The sequence below is a fragment of the Triticum urartu genome, chromosome 2 (assembly GCF_003073215.2).
Source record: "Triticum urartu cultivar G1812 chromosome 2, Tu2.1, whole genome shotgun sequence".
NCBI lineage: Eukaryota > Viridiplantae > Streptophyta > Magnoliopsida > Poales > Poaceae > Triticum > Triticum urartu.
The window spans coordinates 79,296,017-79,321,745 of record NC_053023.1 but is presented as its reverse complement, the minus strand read 5'-3'; the positions used below and the strand labels follow the sequence as shown (position 1 = coordinate 79,321,745).

The 25,729-nt window shown below is 46.1% G+C and overlaps 1 protein-coding gene and 1 pseudogene across 2 annotated transcripts; one reads left to right on the top strand and one right to left on the bottom strand.

The window, feature by feature from the left end:
• The first annotated feature begins 8,487 nt into the window (after positions 1-8,487).
• Positions 8,488-11,028, top strand: LOC125535955 (UDP-glucosyltransferase UGT13248-like). Of its 2 annotated transcripts, none has more exons than XM_048699035.1 (3): positions 8,488-9,247; positions 9,413-9,430; positions 9,724-9,850. In XM_048699035.1, the coding sequence occupies exons 1-2, from the start codon at positions 8,546-8,548 to the stop codon at positions 9,425-9,427; spliced, it is 717 nt and encodes a 238-aa protein (XP_048554992.1). In that variant the 5' UTR covers positions 8,488-8,545; the 3' UTR covers positions 9,428-9,430; positions 9,724-9,850. The 2 variants fall into 2 exon arrangements, with proteins under 2 accessions (XP_048554992.1, XP_048554991.1); XM_048699034.1 differs by lacking the exons at positions 9,413-9,430; positions 9,724-9,850 and adding exons at positions 9,952-10,336; positions 10,453-11,028 and having other exon boundaries at positions 8,498-9,247.
• A 1,182-nt stretch (positions 11,029-12,210) lies between these two features.
• Positions 12,211-13,873, bottom strand: LOC125541106 (annotated as a pseudogene).
• Positions 13,874-25,729: the final 11,856 nt, after the last annotated feature.

Sequence of the window (25,729 nt, the reverse complement as noted above, 5' to 3'; positions counted from 1 at the left end):
CGACGGGTACGTGGACAACCACTCTCCCATCTCGTTGCTATGCATCACCATGATCTTGCGTGTTCGTAGGATTTTTTTTGAAATTACTACGTTCCCCAACAGTTTGACCATGGTTTGACCATAGTTTGACCAGATTTCACCAAAATTCAAAAAATTGAAATAATTATTTAGTAACACTAATATTCTTGAATAATTATGTAGTAATATTAATACTTCTTGAATAAGTAGTTTGACCAGATTTAACAAAAAAAATTTAAAAAAACTTAAATTTGACCATATCTTTTTTCCTTTTGGAATTTGAGGATTCTAAAAAATTGCAAACAGGCCGTAGTTTGACCAGATTTTCGTGCTGAATTTTTGGATATATTATACGTTTTTTTCCGACATCGTATGCAAAAGTTATAGCCGTTTTACATTTTCCCTACACTTTTTGCAAAACATGTCCAAATTTAAGTTTTCAAATTTTCCTAACGTGTAGATGTAGTAATATAACTACCTTTCGAAGGATTTTAATTTTTGAAGTTTTTATCATTTTCTTTTGATTTTTTCAAAACTAAAATGGCGATACACTGGGGGGGGGGGGTAGAGTTTGAAAATTGCCCTATAATGCCGGTTTGTGTCTTCAACCGGTACTATAGGTTAAGACTCTGTAGTGCCGGTTGGTGACACAAACCGGTACTAAAGGTCTACCTTTAGTACCGGTTTGTGTCACAAACCGTCACTAAAGGGGCTCGTGGGGCCCTGGCCTGACGCCAGCCTGCCACCACCCCTTTAGTATCGGTTCGTGGCACGAACCGGTACTAAAGGTTCATTACGAACCGGCACTAATGCATAGCCATTCGAACCGGCACTATTGATCACATTAGTGCCGGTTTTTTTACAAACCGGCACTAATGTGTTTCACGTTTGACCCTTTTTCTACTAGTGATATTATTAAAAACTGCATTTTTTATTTAGAAAGATCAATTTATAAACATGCAAATCGTTTTTTTTGTTGTTGCAATTTTTCTCTGTTTTGAACAAACACGGGAGGGAAGAGTTTTTCTTCACATGTATAATGGTAACTTATTTGTTTACAAAGAATGATGAATGTACAGGATGAATACAAACTTAGAAGTATGTATTTTTTAAAACAGTACTCAACAAAACATTGGGACATACTATCAGATACTATGATTAGTGTCAGATAATTTGTGTACCAAATTTTAGAAAACAGAGGAAGTATCTGACCAGTGTCAGATAATTCATGTATCAAAAGTACAAAACAGATGAGGGGGTTCTCTTCTGCAAAGAGCCTGCATGTGTGTGTTTCTGGTGTCTTCGATTGGATTTGCATGTGGCCTGCAGACATGTAAAAATTACTTTGTATAAAGAATGTTATCATTGACAGCATATAGTCACGGACTCACAGGTGCCCACTAGGAGAGGCGAGAGGCGACAGCATCACCTCGTTCTCTGCTGCTCCTCCTACTCCTCCTAGTATCCATCCATCCCTTTCTCTCCGCCGCCGCTCTTCCTTGACAGATGCTGCCGCCGCTCTGACTTCACTTGTGGCATTATCCTTCCTCCCTGCTGCTCCTTCTCCTCCTAGTAGTCATCCTTTCCTCTTCGTCGCGACACCGTCTATCACCACCATAGTCGTGCCACGGCTCGATCTGCTGCTCCCGAGCGCAGCCACCTTGTCCTCGACCCCGAGCTCCTTCTTCGCCGATGACCGAAGCCACCGACCAGGGCCCCGTCGCCCTTGCCTTCTTTTCCCCATCATCTCCCTCTTCCCTTCTCTGTTTCTCCCGTTTACTCTCATCTTCCTCTATCTCTCTTGCTCTCTGTTACAGGGAAGCCGCCATGGACGCCTGAGGTCCTCAGCTCTGACCCACGCCCCGGCGGCCCTGCCGACGTCGTCGCCTAGGTGAGCAGCAGCTGCACCGCGACGTTGCCCCGCCTCCTCTCTCCCTCTCTATCTCTCCCTTGTCTCTCTCTTCTCTCTCTTTTCTTCAACAGGAAGACTACCATGCCCGTTGCAGGAGCTTCGAGCCGACCCCACAGCATGGAGACCGCCGCCGCCCGTTCGTCATCGGGAATCGCCAGATCCGGCCTGTCTCCGACCTGCCTCCCCGTCCTTCGCCCGTTCCCGATGTCTCCTCGGCGCCAGGAGCTCAGGCGAGCGCCGCCACAAGACCCTGACTCCTCTGCCCCAGATCCCGCCATGGTGGTCGTCGCCTCTTCGTCTCTATCTGTCCTTCGCCAGATCCACGCTGGTGTCCTCGAGGGACCTGTCATGGAGGTTGTCGCCTCTCCCATCTCGATCCGCCCGCCGCCGGATCCACGACGGAGCGGCCGAGATCCGCCGCCCGTTCCGCAACGCCTCGGCCCGCAGGAAGGCCAAGGGCCTCGCCAAGCAGCAGGAGGACTTGCCGGCTAGGCTCGCCTGCCGCAGGCGCGCCCGCGAGCTCACTCCCGTGCCCGCCGTGCTCTCAAACGCACGCCGGACGTCAGGGGCTTTTTTGCCAAAATGGAATGTTATCTCAAGAACACACTGAAAATAGGACTGCGGGTTGACTTCAAAGAAATAGAGGGACTTTTTTGCAAAAACGCAGATGACGTACGACCAGAAACAGTAATTGCTTTATTATTACTAGTATAAATGCCCGTGTGTTGCACCGGGCGGATAAATGGGCATAACCTGCTGCATGTGTCATTGTGCATCAATTTTTATATCCATTTTTAATAAATGTTGATAATATGGTTAAACGTGGGAATTTCCTTATTTTTAATAAAAGTTGACATTTTAGCAAAAAAAGCATGTGCATTGCAACTGTATGAAATAAATTTTAGGGTTTGCGTGATATTTTAGAGTTTATCTATTATGGTGAAATATCAAGCTCTATCTCTCAATCTGTTAGAATCTTCCTCGTCTTATCATGAATTCATATTTTTAGTTGACCACTTCAAGATAAGATGACCATTAGATAGTAAAGAGTTTACAATGCTTGATGCTCTTTTGTTGATACACGACCACCACTGACGGAGCTACATGCATCCCTGCAGGTGACGTCGCCCCCCCAGACTGGGCAAAAATAGTGAAGAAATTCTTTATAGAGATTTATGGATTGGAAAAAATAGAGATTTTGCACCCCCTAGAAATTGTTTTTTCTCTTTTGCCCCCCCCCTCCCCCCGAGTCTTCCTGGTCTAGCTCCGCCACTGATGACCACCAACAGTAGGAGCACGCCGACTGCGCCAACATGGTTGCTTCCCTTGACACCAACATCAGGGCTCGAACAGGATCAGGATAGGGCATGCAGAGTTGCGGGTGAGATGATATGAGGGAGGGGAGTAGCCACATGCATAGAGGTGGTGCACGGAAGGACTAAGACATGATCGGCATAGCCATGACCACATCTCTCTCTCTCTCTCTCTACACTGCTAGGGAAAACCTTATACACAGAATCTTAGCAGTCAGCGCGGTTTAAAAACAAACGCTACTGCTAATTAGGAGTAGCGAGCTTAAGGAAACCACGCTACTAATAACCCAATAGTAGTAGCGCAGGTTTTTACCCCTCGCTACTACTAAGTGATTTTCACCGTGCCTTCTGGCCAGCCATAGTAGTAGCGTGGGGTTATTATAAACCCACGCTACTACTAAGTCGATAGTAGTAGCGCGGGTTATAAACCCCACGCTACCACCTGCATCTGCTCCCACCCCACCAACCATCCCACTCCATGTCTCAAAAAAACACTCAACGCTTGATCCAGATCCCCAATCCCATCTCTGCTCCCACCTCCTCTCCTCCTCTCCCAAGTCCCAACCTCGCCATGGAGGGGGAGCCGCCCGCGCAGGGCCCGCCCCCCAGCGCCGCCGCGCCTACGGCTCCGGCGGCGGCGGGGAGAAGGGTGCCCCGTGCCAGGAGTGCGGGGAGCAGCCGTGGAAGTACCGGTGCCCGGGCTGCTCCCGCCTCACCTGCTGCCTCCCCTGCGTGCAGGCCCACAAGCGCTGCACCGCCTGCTTCGGCAAGCGCCCCCGCACCGTCCCCCTCCCGCTCGCCCAGTTCGACGGCAACCAGCTCCTCTCCGGTGAAAGATTCGTCCCTCGACCTCCAGTCCAGTCCCTCGGTCGCCGTGGCCTCATCCATGCTGAGGAAGCCATGGCGCCGGTGCAGATCAACGTGAGGATATGTGTGGAAACTCCCTCCTCCCTCATCCCCCCTCGCCCTCCTGACTGAAGCATCCTCTGCCTTGTTTTCTTCTGATTTTTGTATTGGATAATTGGAGATTGGCGAATCTGAAGATGACGGAGCTGGAGATCCTGGGATGAACTTCGTCTGCGTCCTCTCGGCGCTGTTGGACGCCAAGATCCCGGAGAAAGAATGCCTGCTCCCGCTCGTCTCCAAGCTCCTCGGCTACTTCATCATGGACGCCTCCACCACCGTCAAGCTTCCCGCAGGTTTGTTCCGTTCTTTGCCTTTTGTTGCCTGAACTTTGTTGGTGATTTCTCAAGATTATAGCATTGGGCACCCATAGGAGTAGATTATTGTAAGGTCGCATATGAGGCATGCATAACGTAGAGGTTCTTATAGGTGTTGATATAGTTGGTCTTGACCTGCATTTTGGGCCTTGACCAATTGGACCAAACAACGTACTAATTTTTTGTTATTCTCGGTGCTTAGATGAATTAATTTGCTATCAGGTAGCTTGGTAACGAGTTATCAGCACCTTATAAACATTTCTTTTGCATTTAATCCTGCCGTCAATGCCTCCTCGGCCGCCGATGTCTCGTCGTGGCCGTGCTTATGCATAGGCGCCGCCAGCGTCGCGTGCAAGTTAGCCTGTTAGCAACATGAGCAGTCTGCCCACCCACTCCCCACTGGGAATTTAATCTTCCTATACTGAAGTCTAGCTCTTTGATTATGCCTTTTCAGTGTAGATTCTTTCATGTTAACTAATTGGAACAAGTTCTAATTAGGTCACAGATTTTGTACTGAATGAAAAGTGTTGTTTAGAGACAGTAATGGTTAAGGGCAAAACCATTGATTTTACAATTTGTACCACAAGTGTCGAGCGTGCATTTTCTACTTTGAGGTTATTTAGGCAAGCTACAGTCATATGGTGGAAGGTGTTTTTCTATCCAACAGGTTGTAGCTAGTAGGCATAGAGTAAAATAATAGATGAAGATTTCCTTATGCAATTTAGGAGCGGAAAGAAACATATAGCTGATTATCTGTTTCAGCCAAACATTTTTTTGTTCGTTCATGTTTGAGGAAGAAAACCAAACGTATAGCAATTTAAGGTAGTTCTTTTTTTTTTGTCTTGTGACAGGCGCATGACGACTATGGCAATTGGCGCCAAATCCCGGCTTTCACTGGAACATATTTGAAGAAATGCCTGTCACCTAGTACTTCAAGCCGGTGGCCACCTTCTTCTTCACCCAGAAGAAGGTGAGAGTTATACCGTGGGTGCTGTCCTTATTGATTCTTTACCCAATGTTAGGATTAGTTTCCTAGTGCAAATGCACTAAGGAAAATCTATATTCAGTTGGTAGGTGCTAGTACTTAAACTGCATTTAAAATTTAAGCTTAGTGTTATCTATCTAGTCTGATTTATACACTGCATTCCTAAGCTGAAATATTTTTTGTAACTGAAATATCTAGTTTGAGTTTCATTCAGTTATTTGTAACTTTTTAACTAAATATCATTTTGTAACTGAAATATATGTGTACTTATAGTGCATATTCGCATTGTATCAGAATCTTAGTCCATGTGTCTCCTGTATCATCTGAGATTATGCTTCTCTCCATTTATTGATAAAATCTATATGCCTTGCTGATGCTCATTTCCATCGCTACAGGATAATGAGATGTTGAAGCGGCATAGTGAATCCATGAGACTGCAGTGCAATTGCACCGTTCCATTGAATATTACTCAAGAATAAGGACATTCACAATGGCAGATTAGCTCTATTTTTCCTTTTCATTTTTCTTACTATTCGAGTGAGGACATGTAGAATGAGAAAACTGTGTGGTAGCAGATATGGCAACTGTGTGATAGTAGAATCATGAATAAGGAATATGGCAACTGTGTGATAGTGACATTTTTCCATCACTATTGTTTCTTGGAATTGTATGCATAAAATGGAATTGGTTGATTTTATTTATTTTTAAATCCTAAATAGTTAGTAGTAGCGTGGGAACAAATTGAGCGCTACTAGTACTTAGGATACTAGTAGCGCTGGTATTATAAGCACGCTGCTACTACTACGTTAGTAGTAGCGCGGTTCTGTAATAGCAATAGCGCGGGTGTCACACCACCGCTACTACTGAACTATTAGCTGTAGCGCGATACTAGTAGCGACGGGTACCCACGCTGCTAGTAGCCATTTTACCCGCGCTGCTAGTAGCCTTTTTCCTAGTAGTGCTCTCGCCGACGTGAGAGTCGAAATAGGACACAACCCCTTCTCCAGATCCAGTTCAAGCAGGATGCAGCGTTGCCGTACCCTCTCAACTCTTTGTTCGTCCCTCATCTCTATCTCATCAACGGCATCAGGAACATCAAGACTCAAGGAATATATTGATGATCAGGTAGTCCATAGGTGAGCCCGAAATATCTTTTCCCCTAAGAAATAGTATTTATTTTCAATATTATTTTAAACAAATCTATTAGGAAAATCAAGACTCGAGGAATATATTGATGATCAGGTAGTCCATAGGTGAGCCTGAAATATATTTTCCCTTAACAAATAGTATTTATTTTCAATATTTTTTAAACAAATCTTTCCAATATTTCAGTCACACATCTTTTAAGTACTGTAACTACTAATGTATTCATAATTAAGATTAAGATATGGCAGGCTTAAACAGCAGCCAAGTAAATTGTACTATGCTAGCAGAGATCGACACCTAGCTCTACCCAGAAAAAGCAGAGACCGACACCTAGCTCTACGCAAAAAAGCAGAAGAAAAACATCACATCGTTTTAAAAAAAAAGCAGTAGCAACAAGCACTCAATCCCACTGACAATTCCTTTTCCACCACTCAATTCTTATCTTTTCCACATCCATCACACACAGCGCCACTTCTCCATGCCAGGAGCCCATACACAGCCCAGCCGCGCTGCAACAACGCCGCCGCCCGTACGCCGCCTCCCGCACCAACCGTGCCCGAGCAAGGAACTCCCCTCGACCCCCGGCGCCTGCAGCCCCTCCTCGCCTCCCCCCGTCTAGTCCGGCGACCGGCGCCATGGCCGGCTACCGCCCCTGCAACTCCGGCCCGCTGCTCCGCTAACCTTCCCCCTCTCCATTCCCTTCCCTAACTCCCTCCCTCTAGATCTCTCCCTCACCTCTCACCCCCGTATCTTTTCTGTACAGGGAGAATCACACCCGCGCCATGGATCTCCGACCCCGATGCTCAAGCTCCCGCCGCTGTTCAGCACCAGATCCGCGCCGCCCCGCCTTCTCCGACCGTGTCGAGAGCCGTCATCGGCTCGTCGCTGCCTGCTTCGTCTGGGCATGGAGACGACGAACACGAGTATCACCCGCGACGTCCAGCGCCAAGTCCAGCTCGATAGAGACCCTCTCTGCGCCACTGCGCACCGGTCCCGCTGCCCCCGTCACCCCAGCCATCCACCGGAGAGAGAGGGGCTCCCCACCACCACCCAGCGCCACTCCTCCACTTCTCCATCTAGCGCCCACGGCTCTGTTCTGCTTCCGTGAGGCAAGTCCGCGCCGGTGATGCATTGGCCTTGAGGGAGGCTCGTTTTATCTGATCTCTCTCTTATTCTCTTGATCAGCCATCTCTGCTTTGTTATTCGGCTTGTTGATTGTCTACTTTCGAACATATATAAATTTGTAGGATTCAATACAAAGCTGCGAGGTGGGACTAATAGTCAATTTAAAGACTGCTGATGTGGGGAAGGACTGATGCATCGGCGGGCGGGTGGGTTATTTCGTTTTTTCTCTCGTCAATACGGTTGGAGTTGACTTATTATTGTACTGTGGGTTGAATACCCAAAATCGCGGGGGCTTTTATGCAAAAATGCCAATGACGTACGACCAGAAACAATGACTGCTTTATTAGTAGGTAAAAAGATTAGGGAAAGATTATTATAGGGAAAAAGATTAGGAAGATAATTGCGGAGACTAACATATATTAGCATATTAATGGAGTGAATAATTGCAGTATAATTTTACTCATATTACAGCCATTTTTGGACAAATTTTTATACCTAGAATTGTGGACCTCGGTTACATCGAACCGGGTCCGTGAATACGTGACAAATAAACAACAAATATGTCCATATCTCCCCTGGGTTTTTGTGTGGACACGATAGATTGGATTACTCCGTCTCTATCATGGAAAGAGAATAAACTAGTACAACTTTTTATACGCATGCGGTCGAGAATGCAGCCGCACCACCTTCCCGGTTCCTTCCACTCGTCAGTGCAAGACACACAGACAGGAGCGTGGCAACAAATTTGACCATTCCCAAGAGAAACCTTACGCGCCACTCTGCATCCAACTTTCCATGCCTATTTATCTTTGGGCAAACCCTATGAATGAACGCTGTCAACATGGAGACCACGGGCACCACTGGCTCAATCCTCGGCCATGGAGCAGGTGACGGCCCGAGCGTCCTCCTTCTCCCGTTCCCGGGGGCGCAGGGCCACACAAACCCGATACTCCAGTTCGGCCGCCGCCTCGCGTACCACGGTCTCCGCCCCACCCTCGTCGTCACCCGGTACGTGCTCTCCACCACCTCGCCCCCTGGCGCGCCGTTCCGCGTGGCCGCCATCTCGGACGGCTTCGACGCTGGTGGCATGGCGTCGTGCCCCGACTACGCAGAGTACTTCCCGCGACTGGAGGCCGTCGGGTCCGAGACGCTGCGGGAGCTCCTCCTGTCGGAGGCGTGCGCTGGGCGGCCAGTGCGCGTGCTGGTTTACGACCCTCATCTTGCGTGGGCGCTGCGGGTGGCGTGGGCGGCCGGCGTGGCCACCGCGGCCTTCTTCTCCCAGCCGTGCGCAGTGGACATCGTGTATGGGGAGCTCTGGGCGGGGCGACTGGCGCTGCCGGCGACGGACGGGCATGCGCTGCTCGCGAGAGGAGCGCTGGGCGTGGAGCTTGGGCCGGAGGACATGCCGCCGTTCGCGGTCGCACCGGAGTCGCAGCCGGTGCTCACAAAGACGTCGATTGGGCAGTTCGACGGGCTGGAGGACGCCGACGACGTGCTCGTCAACTCTTTCCACGACATCGAGCCAAAGGTACGCCATACTTTGAGACTGGTCAGCTCTGCTCTAGTTATCTAATAAGTTTTGCAACAAGAAAGAGACCACGTGACTTAAAGAGGTCGTTAGGAATTAACCTTACGCATTCGGCACTGATGAGAGCAGAGCATTCTAATTTTAGTTGTGTATTTTCATTTTCAGATGCTGGAAAACTAGATGGTAAAATTGCTTCCTTAATACATTTGAAATGTATTAATTTATATGTATTTTTAGTGCATTTATCAGTGCTAAATATCTTAACAAGAGACATTGCTTTTATCAATTAGCATATTTCTTTTTTCATTTTTCATTTAAGAGGAGTAATGCGCTACACAAGCATCGTAGACACATAAATTTTCATTTCTCATGAAGAGAGCTATGACAGGGTGTGTAAGGAGGACACATCTATTACGTTTCTATAATCTTCTGTTCCACATTTCTAACGCAAGGATGGTGCAAAATGACAAATCCAGTGTAAATTATTGGAGGTGGCATAAGGGCCTCATATATATGCTACCAGCACGTCAACTAAACATACAAGTGTTCGACGCTCCATTATTTGTTATGTCACATCAGATTGATGATGTGATGATTCATACGGGTAGGAATGAACGGTCCTGTCAATATGACGTTTCTATGCTTGATTATATTTAGTCCATTTCAGAAAGAATTTGATATTTGAAATTTTGCCAACTGAGCAGGAGGCAGAGTACATGGAGTTAACATGGAGAGCGAATATGATAGGTCCAACTTTGCCATCATACTATCTTGATGATAATCGCCTACCATCCAACAAGTCTTATGGTTTCAACTTGTTCAGTGAGGGTGCATCCTGTATGGATTGGTTAGACAAGCATAGCATTTCCTCCGTTGTGCTTGTATCCTATGGTACTGTCTCTAACTACGATGCAACCCAATTGGAGGAGCTTGGCAGTGGACTATGCAATTCTGGCAAACCTTTTGTTTGGGTTGTCAGATCCAATGAGGCACACAAGTTATCTGAAGAACTCAAGGAGAAATGTGAGAACAGTGGATTAATTGTTGCGTGGTGCACCCAACTAGAAGTTTTGTCACACAAGGCTATCGGTATGGTTACACACATTACATTTCTTTTACTTTCTATGGACAAGAATATATAAATGCTTTACAAAGTAAACAAAAATGACAACACTTTAGATCTAAATTTATGAACATACATGTAGGTTGTTTTGTTACCCACTGCGGATGGAACTCGACATTGGAGGCAATTGTTAGTGGTGTTCCTCTTGTGGGAATCCCACATTGGGCTGACCAACCCACCATCTCAAAGTATGTGGAGACTGTGTGGGGCATGGGTGTGCGAGTGCGGAAGGGCGATAACGGATGGCTAAAGAGGATGGAGGTCGAGAGGTGCATTAGAGAGGTGATGGACGGAGATAGAAAGGATGAGTACAAAAGAAATGCTGCAAAGTGGATGCAAAAGGCCAAGGATGCAATGCAGGAAGGAGGAAGCTCAGATAAGCATATTGCTGACTTTGCTGCGAAGTATACTTCAACTTGAAGTCATACCAATGCATTTTTTACTTCAAGTTATGAAATTAGGCATTCACTCCAATGCTACAATTCTTTTAGAGTGAATGACATTTTAATTTGTAAGTAGAGTGTCTTCTGACCATTTAGAAGGATGTTCAATTTCTGATGTACTAACAATATGTGAACAATTGATTACAAGTTATAGAATCAATTTGAATAAATTATATGGAGTCTATAAAAGTATTGTCATAGCAACTTTCACTTTATTAGTCTATGTGTATTCTTAGTGTTCCACACAATAAAACAGTTCCCTATAATCTATACCAATATATATCGTATGAGTTTTGAATGTGTCGAGAGCATCGATCTTGATTGTTGATATCCTCAATCTAACGGTTGAAAGCAATGGGATTCTCATGAACAGTACCTATCAGCTGCTTCCAATGTATTTTAGAACCATTGTGTTTTACAAAGTGCATGCCGCTCAGGCCATGCTGTGTTCAGCAGCGACGTGCTGAGTGGCTTGGGATCGGTCTAGAAAGAGGACAAGAGAGAGAAGAAATCTAAATTAAACAATTAATGAATCTTAGCCTGCTGGTTATTTTCCTTTGTGTTTTACAATTCTGTCACCAATCAATAGGAATTACACACTTCTAATATTTCTTTTTACAACAATAATATTCCTCAATGCATTCATACATAGAACGTATTATTTTGCATTTCCTTTTTGCAGCATAGCCTAATGCTTTTTTCTATCACCAAAAACACTTATGTTGACGTCCACGTGCGTGCATACTAGTATATTAATGTAAGAAGATGATTCTTTGTTCATCCTAAATTTTCATCGGATACATATTTTTATTGGTGCACAATTAGGAGTTCTGTAACTTTGAGTTGAAGCTGAATGCCTAAATGTATATGAATAAAAACCCATAGATGTTTCAATTGATCATGTACACAAAAAGACACATGAAAGATTAAAATACAATATCGATGAACATCATAATTTAAGATAACATAATCATATTCCCTACGTCTTGCCTATGACCTCATCATAAGGTATCGTGTGTTACGCTATTCTTGGAAGTGGAGTTTTCTCATAATCTAGTTGGAATGGATTGATTCCTTTGAAATATTGCATGTTGTATGCTCTCGTGATATAAATCACTAGTAGGATGCCTCCTAGTCTATTAAGACATTACATTCTTATAAATACCCGAGGACACTATTTAGAAATCACACACACATTGAAATATTTTAGCCATTTGAAAGCTTCAAGGAATATATATCTACATAATTCTCTATCAATTGTTAAAACACAATGTATCACACATGGTATTAAATTACAAAGTATAAGAATGTACAGACATAAGATGCATTATTGTACACGGACACATATGAACTATGCATTCTACTTGGGGACCTTAGTGTTTTGAGAACTGTGCATATGTATGATTGGGTGGAATTTGGTGATCTTCTTATTTGGTGGGGTACGAAGGCTCCGTGGCAAGACCACACATGCCCTTCTTGTCTGCAATGTCCATCTGCATTCTCAATTACCCATCTTCGCCCCAAGTTGTGCCCCATGAATTCTTCATTAACCAATAACTTGTGCCATCACTAGTCTTTCCATATCCAATGGCTGCAATTCCATGGTCCAAATCAGTGCCGCATGAGCTAGTCATCACCTCACCAGAGTAGAATTGGAATGTCATGTCGTCTTCGTCGACAGCTACAGACACTGGTTGGTTTGCAACTGCCATCACAAGGGCACCCTCATTATTGGCAGGCACATCCTCAAAGCCGGTGCTGGTTGCCTTGCACTTGCCATGCAGCACTATTGGATCCAGCCTTGCACTTGCCATCAGTTGCATTATATTGTAGCTGGACTCCATGGTAAGTCCTCAGTTCTTGATAATAAATTTCAAGGCATCATCCATGAGTCCTCCCTCGCAGCCTTGATCTTCACCATGAACATCACAGTCAACCAACTCTTGCTCCGACAGTGAGATTAACTTGTGTGTTTTCAGTTTTACAATACCCTCTGTCGCGGCAACAACAGAAAATGCAAAGCAATAGCCTAGAAGTAATTGTGTTGTTATAGTATCATCCTAGAAAATATTACCATGTATAAGCAATCCATCACAATGTGTTATGACTTACCGCACTAGCATTGATTCTTGATAGGGGTGACAGCTCCCTTGGCCCTCCAGTCCATCGTTTCCGGAAGGGCATCAAAACACAAATTCTCATACTTGAATCCTAAAGAAAGAACTCTCATGGAGTTTTCTTTGAACCCCTTGTTTGTGTTGGTTGTCCTGAACTCATCATTGGTGATATCAGCGAATTGGTTGACGCCGAGCCAGAACTTGTGAGTCTGGGCATTGAACTTTCAATGAATTCAACGCTGGCTTTGAAAACCTTGAACCGGCGCGTCTTCTCTGTGGCGTCCTTGTACACGCGGCCGTACTGCGCCATCCATTTCTCATGCTTCATCACCATCGATAATTCATTGTTCAGCTCACGAGTTGCAATGACAGTTCCGCATAGGCAGATGCAAGCCAGGATGGCAAGGAGCAAAGCCCTGTGGATGGCCATCTTCAATTATGCACCCAAATGCCTTTCTTCTAGTACTGTGTACTCTGCTTTGGTTTGGTTTGTTGAATGGAAGTTTGTGGTATATATAATGTCATGCACATGTTAAAATAGGAGGTATAGAGATACGGTGCTTGTAGGAAGTTTTTTGTGGAAAAGGGCTTGTGCGTTGCCGTGGAGTGTGGTGTCCGGCCAGATGTTATAAAATTTAAGTGCACAGGGACTAGGAAGTACGCGTAGTGCACATCTGATAGTGATTGCTGCCTATTTGTTTTCAGGAGTCTACATCTTACGAGAAGCCATTTAAGAGATTTATTAATGAAACAACAACCTGCTTGTTTACTCCAGGAGTCTGCATCTGAAGAAGACTGTGGACGTGACATGCAGTATGTACTCCCCGTTTTTATTTACTCTGAATACAAGTTTTGAATGAAGTCAAACTTTATAAAGTTTGACCAAGTTTGTGTAAAACAATATGAACATTTACAGTAACAAATTTATATGATGTGACAATATATGCAATGATGAATCTAATGATATACATTTGGTGGTGTATATGTTAATATATTTTCTACAAACTTGTTGAAAGTATATAAAATTTGACTTCAGACAAATCTAATTTGCGGAGTAAATTAAAACGAAGAGAGTACAAAAGAATCAAGTAATTGTGTGCTAAGATAATGAATAGCCTGCCTGATAATAATATACTGTTTGACAAGAGTTGTCTTAGTTTCTCAAGATCGGATTCTCAGCCATGAAATTTCCTTCCTGACATCCCGGCTTGCATTTTGCTCTTAGTCACTAGGGAAGGGAGTAAATGGACTTTGTGCTTGTTTGGTCTTTACTTTTCTTTTCACGAATACGTGGAGGCGTATCATTCCATTGAAATAAAGAAAGAGTGAAAAGGGTACAAGGCCGCAGCGATCTACGTACAACATAGGGCGTAGATGGGACTACGAGAGCAGAAGACAGGGTGCTGACAGTAATTACAAGATTTCCCCAAACCCTAAAACCCCTGGCGGCGATTAGGGTTTGACGTGGAGTCGACTTTGCCCAACGACTCATTGCCGGTGCAAGAGAAAGAGGAAGAGGCTAGTGCTCCGGGCTCATGGCTGCACCTAGCGCCGCGGGCTCGGGGGAGGGGAGCGATCCCCAGGCGGGCTGCACCACCAGAAGGAAACCCGAGGAGGCCTTGGGGGAACTTGACATATCCGAGGAGGAGGCTACTCCTCTGATCCTGGACGATCGCGTCGAGGGGAGGCCGGCGAACTGGCTGTTGGCCGGGAAGGTGCTCCACCGGAACCATCTACACATCCAAACCATCGCTAATGCGCTTCGGCCGTAATGGGGCAACCCGCGTGGTTTGAAGTTTAGATCAGCGGGCGTGAACGTGTTTGTAGCAGAATTTGAGAATCAGAGGGACAAAGATCGGGTGTGGGGCGGCTCGCCATGGCATATCAGTACGAACGCCGTGGTGATGGCTGAGTTTGACGAATGTATGCTGCCTGATGAGGTCCAGTTCGATCGTCTGCAGATTTGGGCTAGGGTTATGGATCTACCATATAACCTAAGGGATGAGGTGTGGTGGATGTCGATCGCTAAGCAGATTGATAAAAACGCCCAGTTTGTCAAGTTTGATCATAATGGTGGTTTTCTGCGAGCAAGGATATCAATTGAGGTAGACAAGCCTTTGAGAAGGTGGATTTTGATCGATTCTGCCAGGAGAAAGAAGACGGACTTGTATGACATTCAATATGAACAGTTGCCCTATTTCTGTTTCTCCTGTGGTAGATTAGGGCATTCAGAGCTCTATTGTGCTACTCTGGGCTCACGCCATGACAAGGGTGAGCTGCCGTTTGGCTCTAAACTCCGTGCGTCGGATGATGCAAAGAAGTCGGCGGCCAGCGACAATTCCTCCAAGGAACCAAAGTCTCACAGCAAGCCAACCACAAAGAATTCTAGTACAAACAAGGAACCTGGGGAGGAAGTGACATCTCCTATGAAGAACATGCAGCCACCGAAGCGAAAAGATGCTTCTCATCAAGTTTACAAATCCGTGGCTAAACCCTTGTTGCTTACAGATGGGAGTTTGGGCGATCCAGTTGGGGACGCAGGTGCAAGCATCAAGGACCCAACCACAGCTAGCAACGATACACAGGGAGATAACTTTGCTCATGAACCAAAGAAGAAAAAGCCTACACCAGATAACTTGGCAGAGACCGCGTCGCGGTCCTGCCAGTCACAATTAGTGTTTTAAGCTGGAACTGCTAGGGGCTTGGGAACCCTGAGGCAGTTCGGGAGCTTCGCAGTATCGTGAAGCTTGAAGGCCCCTCCCTTCTCTTTGTAATGGAAACTAAAATCAAAGCAAAAAGAGTTGAGGATCTGAAGTTTACGCTTGGTTTTGAAGGCAGTTTTGCAGTTGACAGTGTTGGCCTTAGTGGCGGCATGTCTTTTTTGGTCCAGAGATGTGACTGTTGATCTGAAAAATTTCAGTAAGAATCATATTGATGTACTGGTTCATAGCAATAATCAAAACACTTATGTTTGGCGTTTAACTGGTTTTTACAGAGCACCGCGAGTGGAAGAGAGACATCACAGTTGGTGGTTCTTGTGTACTTTGCATAATATACCCCATAGTGCTTGGTTGTGCATGGGAGATTTTAATGAAACTTTGTATGCATGTGAGCACTTCAGAAGAGAGGCACGGTCTGAAACTCACATGAAATCATTCAGGGAGGTTGTGGATGAAATTTGTTTCCAAGATCTAGGCTGGTCTGGCTCAGCCTACACATGGGACAATCATCAAATGGGAGAAGCAAATGTCAAGGCACGGCTAGATCGAGCTTTCGCGAACGACGAATGTCGGTAGTTTTTTCATCACATACGAGTTTGACATCTTCCTTCAGTTGAGTCTGACCACTGTTTTGTGATAGCAGAAATGAAAGAGGTACTGCCGGATCGGCCTAGGGCGAAGAAACAATTCCGTTATGAAAACGTCTGGCAGACTCATACAGATTATGACCGCCTAGTTGAGGTGACATGGCGGGGCATACCATGGACTCCGGGCCTCCAAGGCATTGCATCGGCGTTTGGTACTTTGCAGACAACCCTAGAGCCGTGCAGTTTGAAGGAGTTTGGGTGTCCGGCACGTACTGTCAGACAACTCCAACAACGTCTGAACCGTGTTCGGTGTCAGGCTATAGGTACTGGGCCTTCAGATGAGGAGAAAAGCATTGTTAAAAAACTGAAGGAGGCCTTGCATCAAGAGGAGATTTGGACTTGGCAACGTTCGAGAGTTCAGTGGCTCCGAGAGGGTGATCGCAACACATGATATTTCCAGGCGCAAGCAGCTCAACGCCAACGTATGAATAAGATCTCGGATCTTCGCTGAGCTGATGGCATGGTGTGTGCTAGTGGAGATGAGGATAAGGTGGAGGTGCAGACCTTCTATCAGCAACTTTATGAATCACAGGGTTTTGCGGATCCCCAGCTGTTGTTATCACATGTGCCAGTCAAAGTGACACAAGCGATGAACATAGAACTAGCCAAACCCTATACACCGGAGGAAGTCAAAGTGGCGCTGTTTCAAATGGCTCCTTCGAAGGCACCCGGTGTTGATGGTTTTACTGCGGGTTTTTATCAGCGTCATTGGGATCTACTTGGTAATGACGTAACCGAGGACAGTGCTTGATTTTCTCAATTGGGGGCGGGGGAGCTGCCATCGGGACTGAATGACACTTCTATTACCCTCATCCCCAAGGTTAGACACCCCCAATGAATTTCGCAATACCGTCCTATTGCATTGTGCCCAGTTTTGTATAAGATTGCTGCTAAGGCAATCACCAATCACTTGAGATCTATTATGGATGAGGTTATAAGTGAAGAGCAAAGTGCTTTCGTTCCCGGCCGCCTCATTACTGACAATGTGCTAGGTGCGTATGAAAGTGTACATACGATGAGGCGGAGGAAGAAGGGCAAGAATTATTCATGCGCGGTCAAGCTCGATATGATGAAAGCATATGACTGCGTTGAGTGGTATTATCTCAAAGCTATACTAGCTCGGCTTGGCTTCTGTATGAGCTTTGTTAGATTGATAATGAAGTGCGTCTCCTCGGTGCGCTTCTCGGTGTGTGTCAACGGTGAACTTTTACCATACTTCACACCATCCAGAGGTTTCCGAAAGGTGATCCACTTTCACCATTCCTTTTTCTGCTATGTGCGGAAGGCTTTTCCTCGCTGTTAAAATATTCAAGTAGAGTAACCATAGATAGGGGTTTGAGGGTGAGTTATAGATCACCATGGGTCACACATTTATTATTTGCGGATGATAGTTTGATTTTCATCAATGCAAGTAATCCAAGTTCTCTCAGACTCAATGAGATTCTCAGGATTTATGGAGAGGCTTTGGGCCAAAGTTTTAATCGTGATAAAAGTGTTGGGGAACGTAGCAGAATTTTAAAATTTTCTACACATCACCAAGATCAATCTATGGAGTCATCTAGAAATGAGGCAGAGAGGAGTGCATTTACATACCCTTGTAGATCGCGCGCGGAAGCGTTCAAGAGAACGGGGTTGATGGAGTCGTACTCGACGTGATCCAAATCACCGATGACCAATTGCCGAGCGGACGGCACCTCCGCGTTCAACACACGTACGGTTGGGAAGACGTCTCCTCCAACTTGATCCAGCAAGGTGAAGGAGAGGTTGATGAAGATCCAGCAGCACGACGGCGTGGTGGTGGAAGCAACGGTGATCTCGGCAGGGCTTCGCCCAGCGGAGGGAGACGGAGGAGTGTCACGGGAGGGGGAGGGAGAGGCCAGGGGCTTGGGTGCGGCTGCCCTCCCTCCCTCCCCCACTGTATATAGGGTGCCTAGGGGGGGCGCCAGCCCTAGGAGATCCAATCTCCTAGGGGGGTGGCGGCCAAGGTGGTGCCTTGCCCCCCAAGGCAAGGGTGGCGCCCCCACCCCTAGGGTTCCCAACCCTAGGGGCAGGAGGAGGCCCAAGGGGGGCGCACCAGCCCACTAGGGGCTGGTTCCCCTCCTACTTCAGCCCATGGGGACCTCCGGGATAGGTGGACCCACCCGGTGGACCCCCGGGACCCTTCCGGTGGTCCCGGTACAATACCGATTACCCCCGAAATTTTCCCGATGGCCGAAACTTGACTTCCTATATATAAATCTTCACCTCCGGACCATTCCGGAACTCCTCGTGATGTCCGGGATCTCATCCGGGACTCCGAACAACTTTCGGGTTACCGTATGCTAATATCTCTACAACCCTAGCGTCACCGAACCTTAAGTGTGTAGACCCTACGGGTTCGGGAGACATGCAGACATGACCGAGACGCCTCTCCGGTCAATAGCCAACAGCGGGATCTGGATACCCATGTTGGCTCCCACATGCTCCACAATGATCTCATCGGATGAACCACGATGTCGAGGATTTAATCAATCTGTATACAATTCCCTTTGTCAATTGGTACGTTACTTGCCGGGACTCGATCGTCGGTATCCCAATACCTAGTTCAATCTCGTACCGGCAAGTCACTTTACTCGTGCCATAATGCATGATCCCATGATCAACCACTTGGTCACATTGAGCTCATTATGATGATGCATTACCGAGTGGGCCCAGAGATACCTCTCCGTCATACGGAGTGGCAAATCCCAGTCTCGATTCGTTCCAACCCAACAGACACTTTCGGAGATACCTGTAATGTACCTTTATAGTCACCCAGTTACGTTGTGACGTTTGGCACACCCAAGGCACTCCTACGGTATCCGTGAGTTGCACAATCTCATGGTCTACGGAAATGATACTTGACATTCAAAAAAGCTACAACAAACGAACTACACGATCTTTGAGCTAAACTTAGGATTGGGTCTTGTCCATCACATCATTCTCCTAATGATGTGATCCCGTTATCAATGACATCAAATGTCCATCGTCAGGAAACCATGACTATCTTTTGATCAACGAGCTAGTCAACTAGAGGCTCACTAGGGACGTGTTGTGGTCTATGTATTCACACATGTATTACGATTTCCGGATAACACAATTATAGCATGAACAATAGATAATTATCATGAACAAAGAAATATAATAATAACCATTTTATTATTGCCTCTAGGGCATATTTCCAACAGCTTCCCACTTGCACTAGAGTCAATATTCTAGTTACATTGTGATGAATCGAACACCCATGCAGTTCTGGTGTTGATCATGTTTTGCTCTAGGGAGAGGTTTAGTATGGATCTGCCACATTCAGGTCCATGTGTACTTTACAAATCTCTATGTCTCCATTTTGAACACTTTCACAAATGGAGTTGAAGCGACGCTTGATATGCCTGGTCTTCCTGTGAAACCTAGGCTCCTTGGCAAGGGCAATAGCTCCAGTGTTGTCATAGAAGAGAGTCATCGGGCCCGACGCAATGGGTATGACTCCTAGGTCGGTAATGAACTCCTTCACCCAGACTGTTTCTTGTGCTGCCTCCAAGGCTACCATGTACTCCGCTTCACATGTAGATCCCGCCACAACGCTTTGCTTGCAACTACACCAGCTTACTGCCCCACCATTCAAAATATACACGTATCCAATTTGTGACTTAGAGTCATCCAGATCTTTGTCAAAGCTAGCATCGAAGTAACCCTTTACGACGAGCTCTTCGTCACCTCCATACACGAGAAACATGTCCTTAGTCCTTTTCAGGTACTTCAGGATATTCTTGACCGCTGTCCAATGTTCCATGCCGGGATTACTTTGGTACCTTCCTACCAAACTTACGGCAAGGTTTACATCAGGTCTGGTACACAGCATAGCATACATGATAGACCCTATGGCCGAGGCATAGGGGACTACACTCATCTTTTCTCTATCTTCTGCCGTGGTCGGGCATTGAGTCGTGCTCAATCTCATACCTTGCAATACAGGCAATAACCCCTTCTTTGACTGATCTATTTTGAACTTCTTCAATATCTTGTCAAGGTACGTACTCTGTGAAATACCAATGAGGCGTCTCGATCTATCTCTATAGATCTTGATGCCTAATATATAAGCAGCTTCTACAAGGTCCTTCATTGAAAAACACTTGTTCAAGTAGGCCTTTATGCTTTCCAAGAATTCTATATCATTTCCCATCAACAGTATGTCATCCACATACAATATAAGAAATGCTACAGAGCTCCCACTCACTTTCTTGTAAATGCAGGCTTCTCCATAAGTCTGCATAAACCCAAACGATTTGATCATCTCATCAAAAAACGAATGTTCCAACTCCGAGATGCTTGCACCAGCCCATAAAACGAGCGTTGGAGCTTGCACACCTTGTCAGCATTCTTAGGATCGATAAAACCTTCCGGCTGCATCATATACAATTCTTCCTTAAGGAAACCATTAAGGAATGCCGTTTTGACGTCCATTTGCCATATCTCATAATCATAGAATGCGGCAATTGCTAACATGATTCGGACAGACTTCAGCTTCGCTACGGGTGAGAAAGTCTCATCGTACTCCACCCCTTGAACTTGTCGATAACCCTTAGCGACAAGCCGAGCTTTATAGATGGTCACATTACCATCCGCGTCTGTCTTCTTCTTAAAGATCCATTTATTTTCTATGGCTCGCCGATCAACGGGAAAGTCAGTCAAAGCCCACACTTCGTTTTCATACATGGATCCTATCTCGGATTTCATGGCTTCCAGCCATTTGTCGGAATCCGGGCCCGCCATCGCTTCTTCATAGTTCGAAGGTTCACCGTTGTCTAACAACATGATTTCCACGACAGGGTTGCCGTACCACTCTGGTGCGGAACGTGTCCTCGTGGACCTACGAAGTTCAGTAGTAACTTGATCTGAAGTTTCATGATCATCATCATTAACTTCCTCTCTAGTCTGTGCAGGCACCTCAGGAACATTTTCTTGAGCTGCGCCACTTACCGGTTCAAGAGGTAATACTTCATCAAGTTCTACTTTCCTCCCACTTATTTCTTTCGAGAGAAACCCTTTCTCTATAAAGGACCCATTCTTGGCAACAAAGATCTTGCCTTCGGATCTGAGGTAGAAGGTATACCCAACAGTTTCTTTAGGGTATCCTATGAAGACGCATTTTTCCGACATGGGTTCGAGCTTTTCAGGTTGAAGTTTCTTGACATAAGCATCGCATCCCCAAACTTTTAGAAACGATAGCTTAGGTTTCTTCCCAAACCATAATTCATACGGTGTCGTCTCAATGGATTTTGACGAAGCCCTATTTAAAGTGAATGCGGCAGTCTCTAAAGCATAGCCCCAAAATGACAGCGGTAAATCGGTAAGAGACATCATAGATCGCACCATATCCAATAGAGTGCGATTACGACGTTCGGACACACCATTACGCTGAGGTGTTCCAGGCGGCGTGAGTTGTGAAACTATTCCACATTTTCTTAAGTCTGTGCCAAATTCGTGACTCAAGTATTCTTCCCCACGATCTGATTGCAAGAACTTGATTTTCTTGTCACATTGATTCTCAACCTCACTCTGAAATTCCTTGAACTTTTCAAAGGTCTCAGACTTGTGTTTCATTAAGTAGACATACCCATATCTACTCAAGTCATCAGTGAGGGTGAGAACATAACGATAGCCACCGCGAGCCTCAACACTCATTGGACCGCACACATCAGTATGTATGATTTCTAATAAGTTGGTTGCTCGCTCCATTGTTCCTGAGAACGGAGTCTTGGTCATTTTACCCATGAGGCATGGTTCGCACATGTCAAATGATTCGTAATCAAGAGACTCTAAAAGTCCATCTGCATGGAGCTTATTCATGCGTTTGACACCTATGTGACCAAGGCGGCAGTGCCACAAGTATGTGGGACTATCATTATCAACCTTACATCTTTTGGTATTCACACTCTGAATATGTGTAGCATTACGCTCAAGATTCATTAAGAATAAACCATTCACCATCGGAGCATGACCATAAAACATATCTCTCATATAAATAGAACAACCATTATTCTCGGATTTAAACGAGTAGCCATCTCGAATTAAACGAGATCCTGATACAATGTTCATGCTCAAAGCTGGCACTAAATAACAATTATTGAGGTTTAAAACTAATCCCGTAGGTAAATGTAGAGGCAGCATGCCGACGACGATTACATCGACCTTGGAACCATTCCCGACGCGCATCGTCACCTCGTCCTTCGCCAGTCTCCGCTTATTCCGCAGCTCCTACTTTGAGTTACAAATGTGAGCAACCGCACCGGTATCAAATACCCAGGAGCTACTACAAGTACTGGTAAGGTACACATCAATTACATGTATATCACATATACGTTTAGTGTTGCCGGCCTTCTTGTCCGCTAAGTATTTGGGGAAGTTCCGCTTCTAGTGACCACTTCCCTTGCAATAAAAACACTCAGTCTCGGGCTTGGGTCCATTCTTTGGCTTCTTCCCGGCAGCTTGCTTACCGGGCGCGGCAACTCCCTTGCCGTCCTTCTTGAAGTTCTTCTTACCCTTGCCTTTCTTGAACTTAGTGGTTTTATTCACCATCAACACTTGATGTTCCTTTTTGATTTCCACCTCTGCTGATTTCAGCATTGAATACACCTCAGGAATGGTCTTTTCCATCCCCTTCATATTAAAGTTCATCACAAAGCTCTTGTAGCTCGGTGGAAGCGACTGAAGGATTCTGTCAATGACCGCGTCATCCGGGAGATTAACTCCCAGCTGAGTCAAGCAGTTATGCAACCCAAACATTCTGAGTATGTGCTTACTGACAGAACTAGTTTCCTCCATCTTACAGCTGAAGAACTTGTCGGAGACTTCATGACCTTGAAAAACCATTTTCAGCTCTTCGAACATCTCATACGCTCCGTGTCTCTCAAAACGCTATTGGAGCCCCGTTTCTAAGCTGTAAAGCATGACGCACTAAACGAGGGAGTAATCATCAGCACGTGACTGCCAAGAGTTCAGAACGTCTTGGTTCTCTTGGACAGGTGCATCACCTAGCGGTGCTTCTAGGACATAATCTTTCTTGGCAGCTATGAGGATGATCCTCAGGTTCCGGACCCAGTCCGTATAGTTGCTGCCATCGTCTTTCAGCTTGGTTTTCTCTAGGAATGCGTTGAAGTTGAGGACAACGTGGGCCATTTGATCTCCAAGACATATTGTAAAGATTTTAGACTAAGTTCATGATAATTAAGTTCATCTAATCAAGTTACTCAATGAACTCCCACTCAGATAGACATCCGTCCAGTCATCTAAGTGAAACATGATCCGAGTTAACTAGGCCGCGTCCGATCATCACGTGAGACGGACTAGCCAGCATCGGTGAACATCTTCATGTTGATCGTATCTCCTATATGACTCATGCTCGACCTTTCGGTCTTCCGTGTTCCGAGGCCATGTCTGTACATGCTAGGCTCGTCAAGTCAACCTAAGTGTATTGCGTGTGTAAATCTGGCTTACACCCATTGTATTCGAACGTTAGAATCTATCACACCCGATCATCACGTGGTGCTTCGAAACAACGAACCTTCACAACGGTGCACAGTTAGGGGGAACACTTTCTTGAAATTATTACGAGGGATCATCTTATTTAAGCTACCGTCGTTCTAAGCAAATAAGATGTAAAACATGATAAACATCACATGCAATCAAATAGTGACATGATATGGCCAATATCATTTGCTCCTTTTGATCTCCATCTTCGGGGCTCCATGATCATCGTTGTCACCGGCATGACACCATGATCTCCATCATCATGATCTCCATCATCGTGTCTTCTTGAAGTTGTCTCGTCTTCTATTACTTCTACTACTATGGCTAACGCTTTAGCAATAAAGTAAAGTAATTACATGACGTTTATGTTGACACGCAGGTCATAAATAAATAAAGACAACTCCTATGGCTCCTACCGGTTGTCATACTCATCGACATGCAAGTCGTGTTTCCTATTACAAGAACATGATCATCTCATACATCACATATATCATTCATCACATCCTTTTGCAATATCACATCACAAAACACTTGCTGCAAAAACAAGTTAGACGTCCTCTAATTGTTGTTGCAAGTTTTTACGTGGCTGCTATAGGTTTCTAGCAAGAACGTTTCTTACCTACGCCAAAACCACAACGTGAATTGCCAATTTCTATTTACCCTTCATAAGGACCCTGTTCATCGAATCCGATCCGACTAAAGTGGGAGAGACAGACACCCGCCAGCCACCTTATGCAACTAGTGCATGTCAGTCGGTGGAACCAGTCTCACGTAAGCGTACGTGTAAGGTCGGTCCGGGCCGCTTCATCCCACGATGCCGCCGAATCAAGATAAGACTAGTAACGGCAAGCAAATTGACAATATCGACGCCCACAACTGCTTTGTGTTCTACTCGTGCATAGTAAGTACGCATAGACCTAGCTCATGATGCCACTGTTGGGGAACGTAGCAGAATTTTAAAATTTTCTATGCATCACCAAGATCAATCTATGGATTCATCTAGCAACGAGGGAGAGAGGAGTGCATCTACATACCCTTGTAGATCGCGCACAGAAGCGTTCAAGAGAACGGGGTTGGTGGAGTCATACTCGACATGATCCAAATCACCGATGACCAAGTGCCGAACGGACGACACCTCCGTGTTCAACACACGTACGGTTGGGAAGACGTCTCCTCCAACTTGATCCAGCAAGGGGGAAGGAGAGGTTGATGAAGATCCAGCAGCACGACGGCGTGGTGGTGGAAGCAACGGTGATCTCGGCAGGGCTTCGCCAAGCGCAGGGAGACGGAGGAGTGTCACGGGAGGGAGAGGGAGAGGCCAGGGGCTTGGATGCGGCTGCCCTCCCTCCCCCCCACTATATATAGGGTGCCTAGGGGGGCGCCGGCCCTAGGAGATCCAATCTCCTAGGGGGGGCGGCGGCCAAGGGGGTGCCTTGCCCCCCAAGGCAAGGGTGGCGCCCCCCACCCCTAGGGTTCCCAACCCTAGGCACAGGGGGAGGCCCAAGGGGGGCGCACCAGCCCACTAGGGGCTGGTTCCCCTCCCACTTCAGCCCATGGGGCCCTCCGAGATAGGTGGCCCCACCCGGTGGACCCCCGGGACCCTTCCGGTGGTCCCGGTACCATATCGATTACCCCCAAACTTTCCCGATGGCCGAAACTTGACTTCCTATATATAAATCTTCACCTCCGGACCATTCCGGAACTCCTCGTGACGTCCGGGATCTCATCCGGGACTCGGAACAACTTTCGGGTTACCGTATGCTAATATCTCTACAACCCTAGCGTCACTGAACCTTAAGTGTGTAGACCCTACGGGTTTGGGAGACATGCAGACATGACCGAGACGCCTCTACGGTCAATAACCAACAGCGGGATCTGGATACCCAT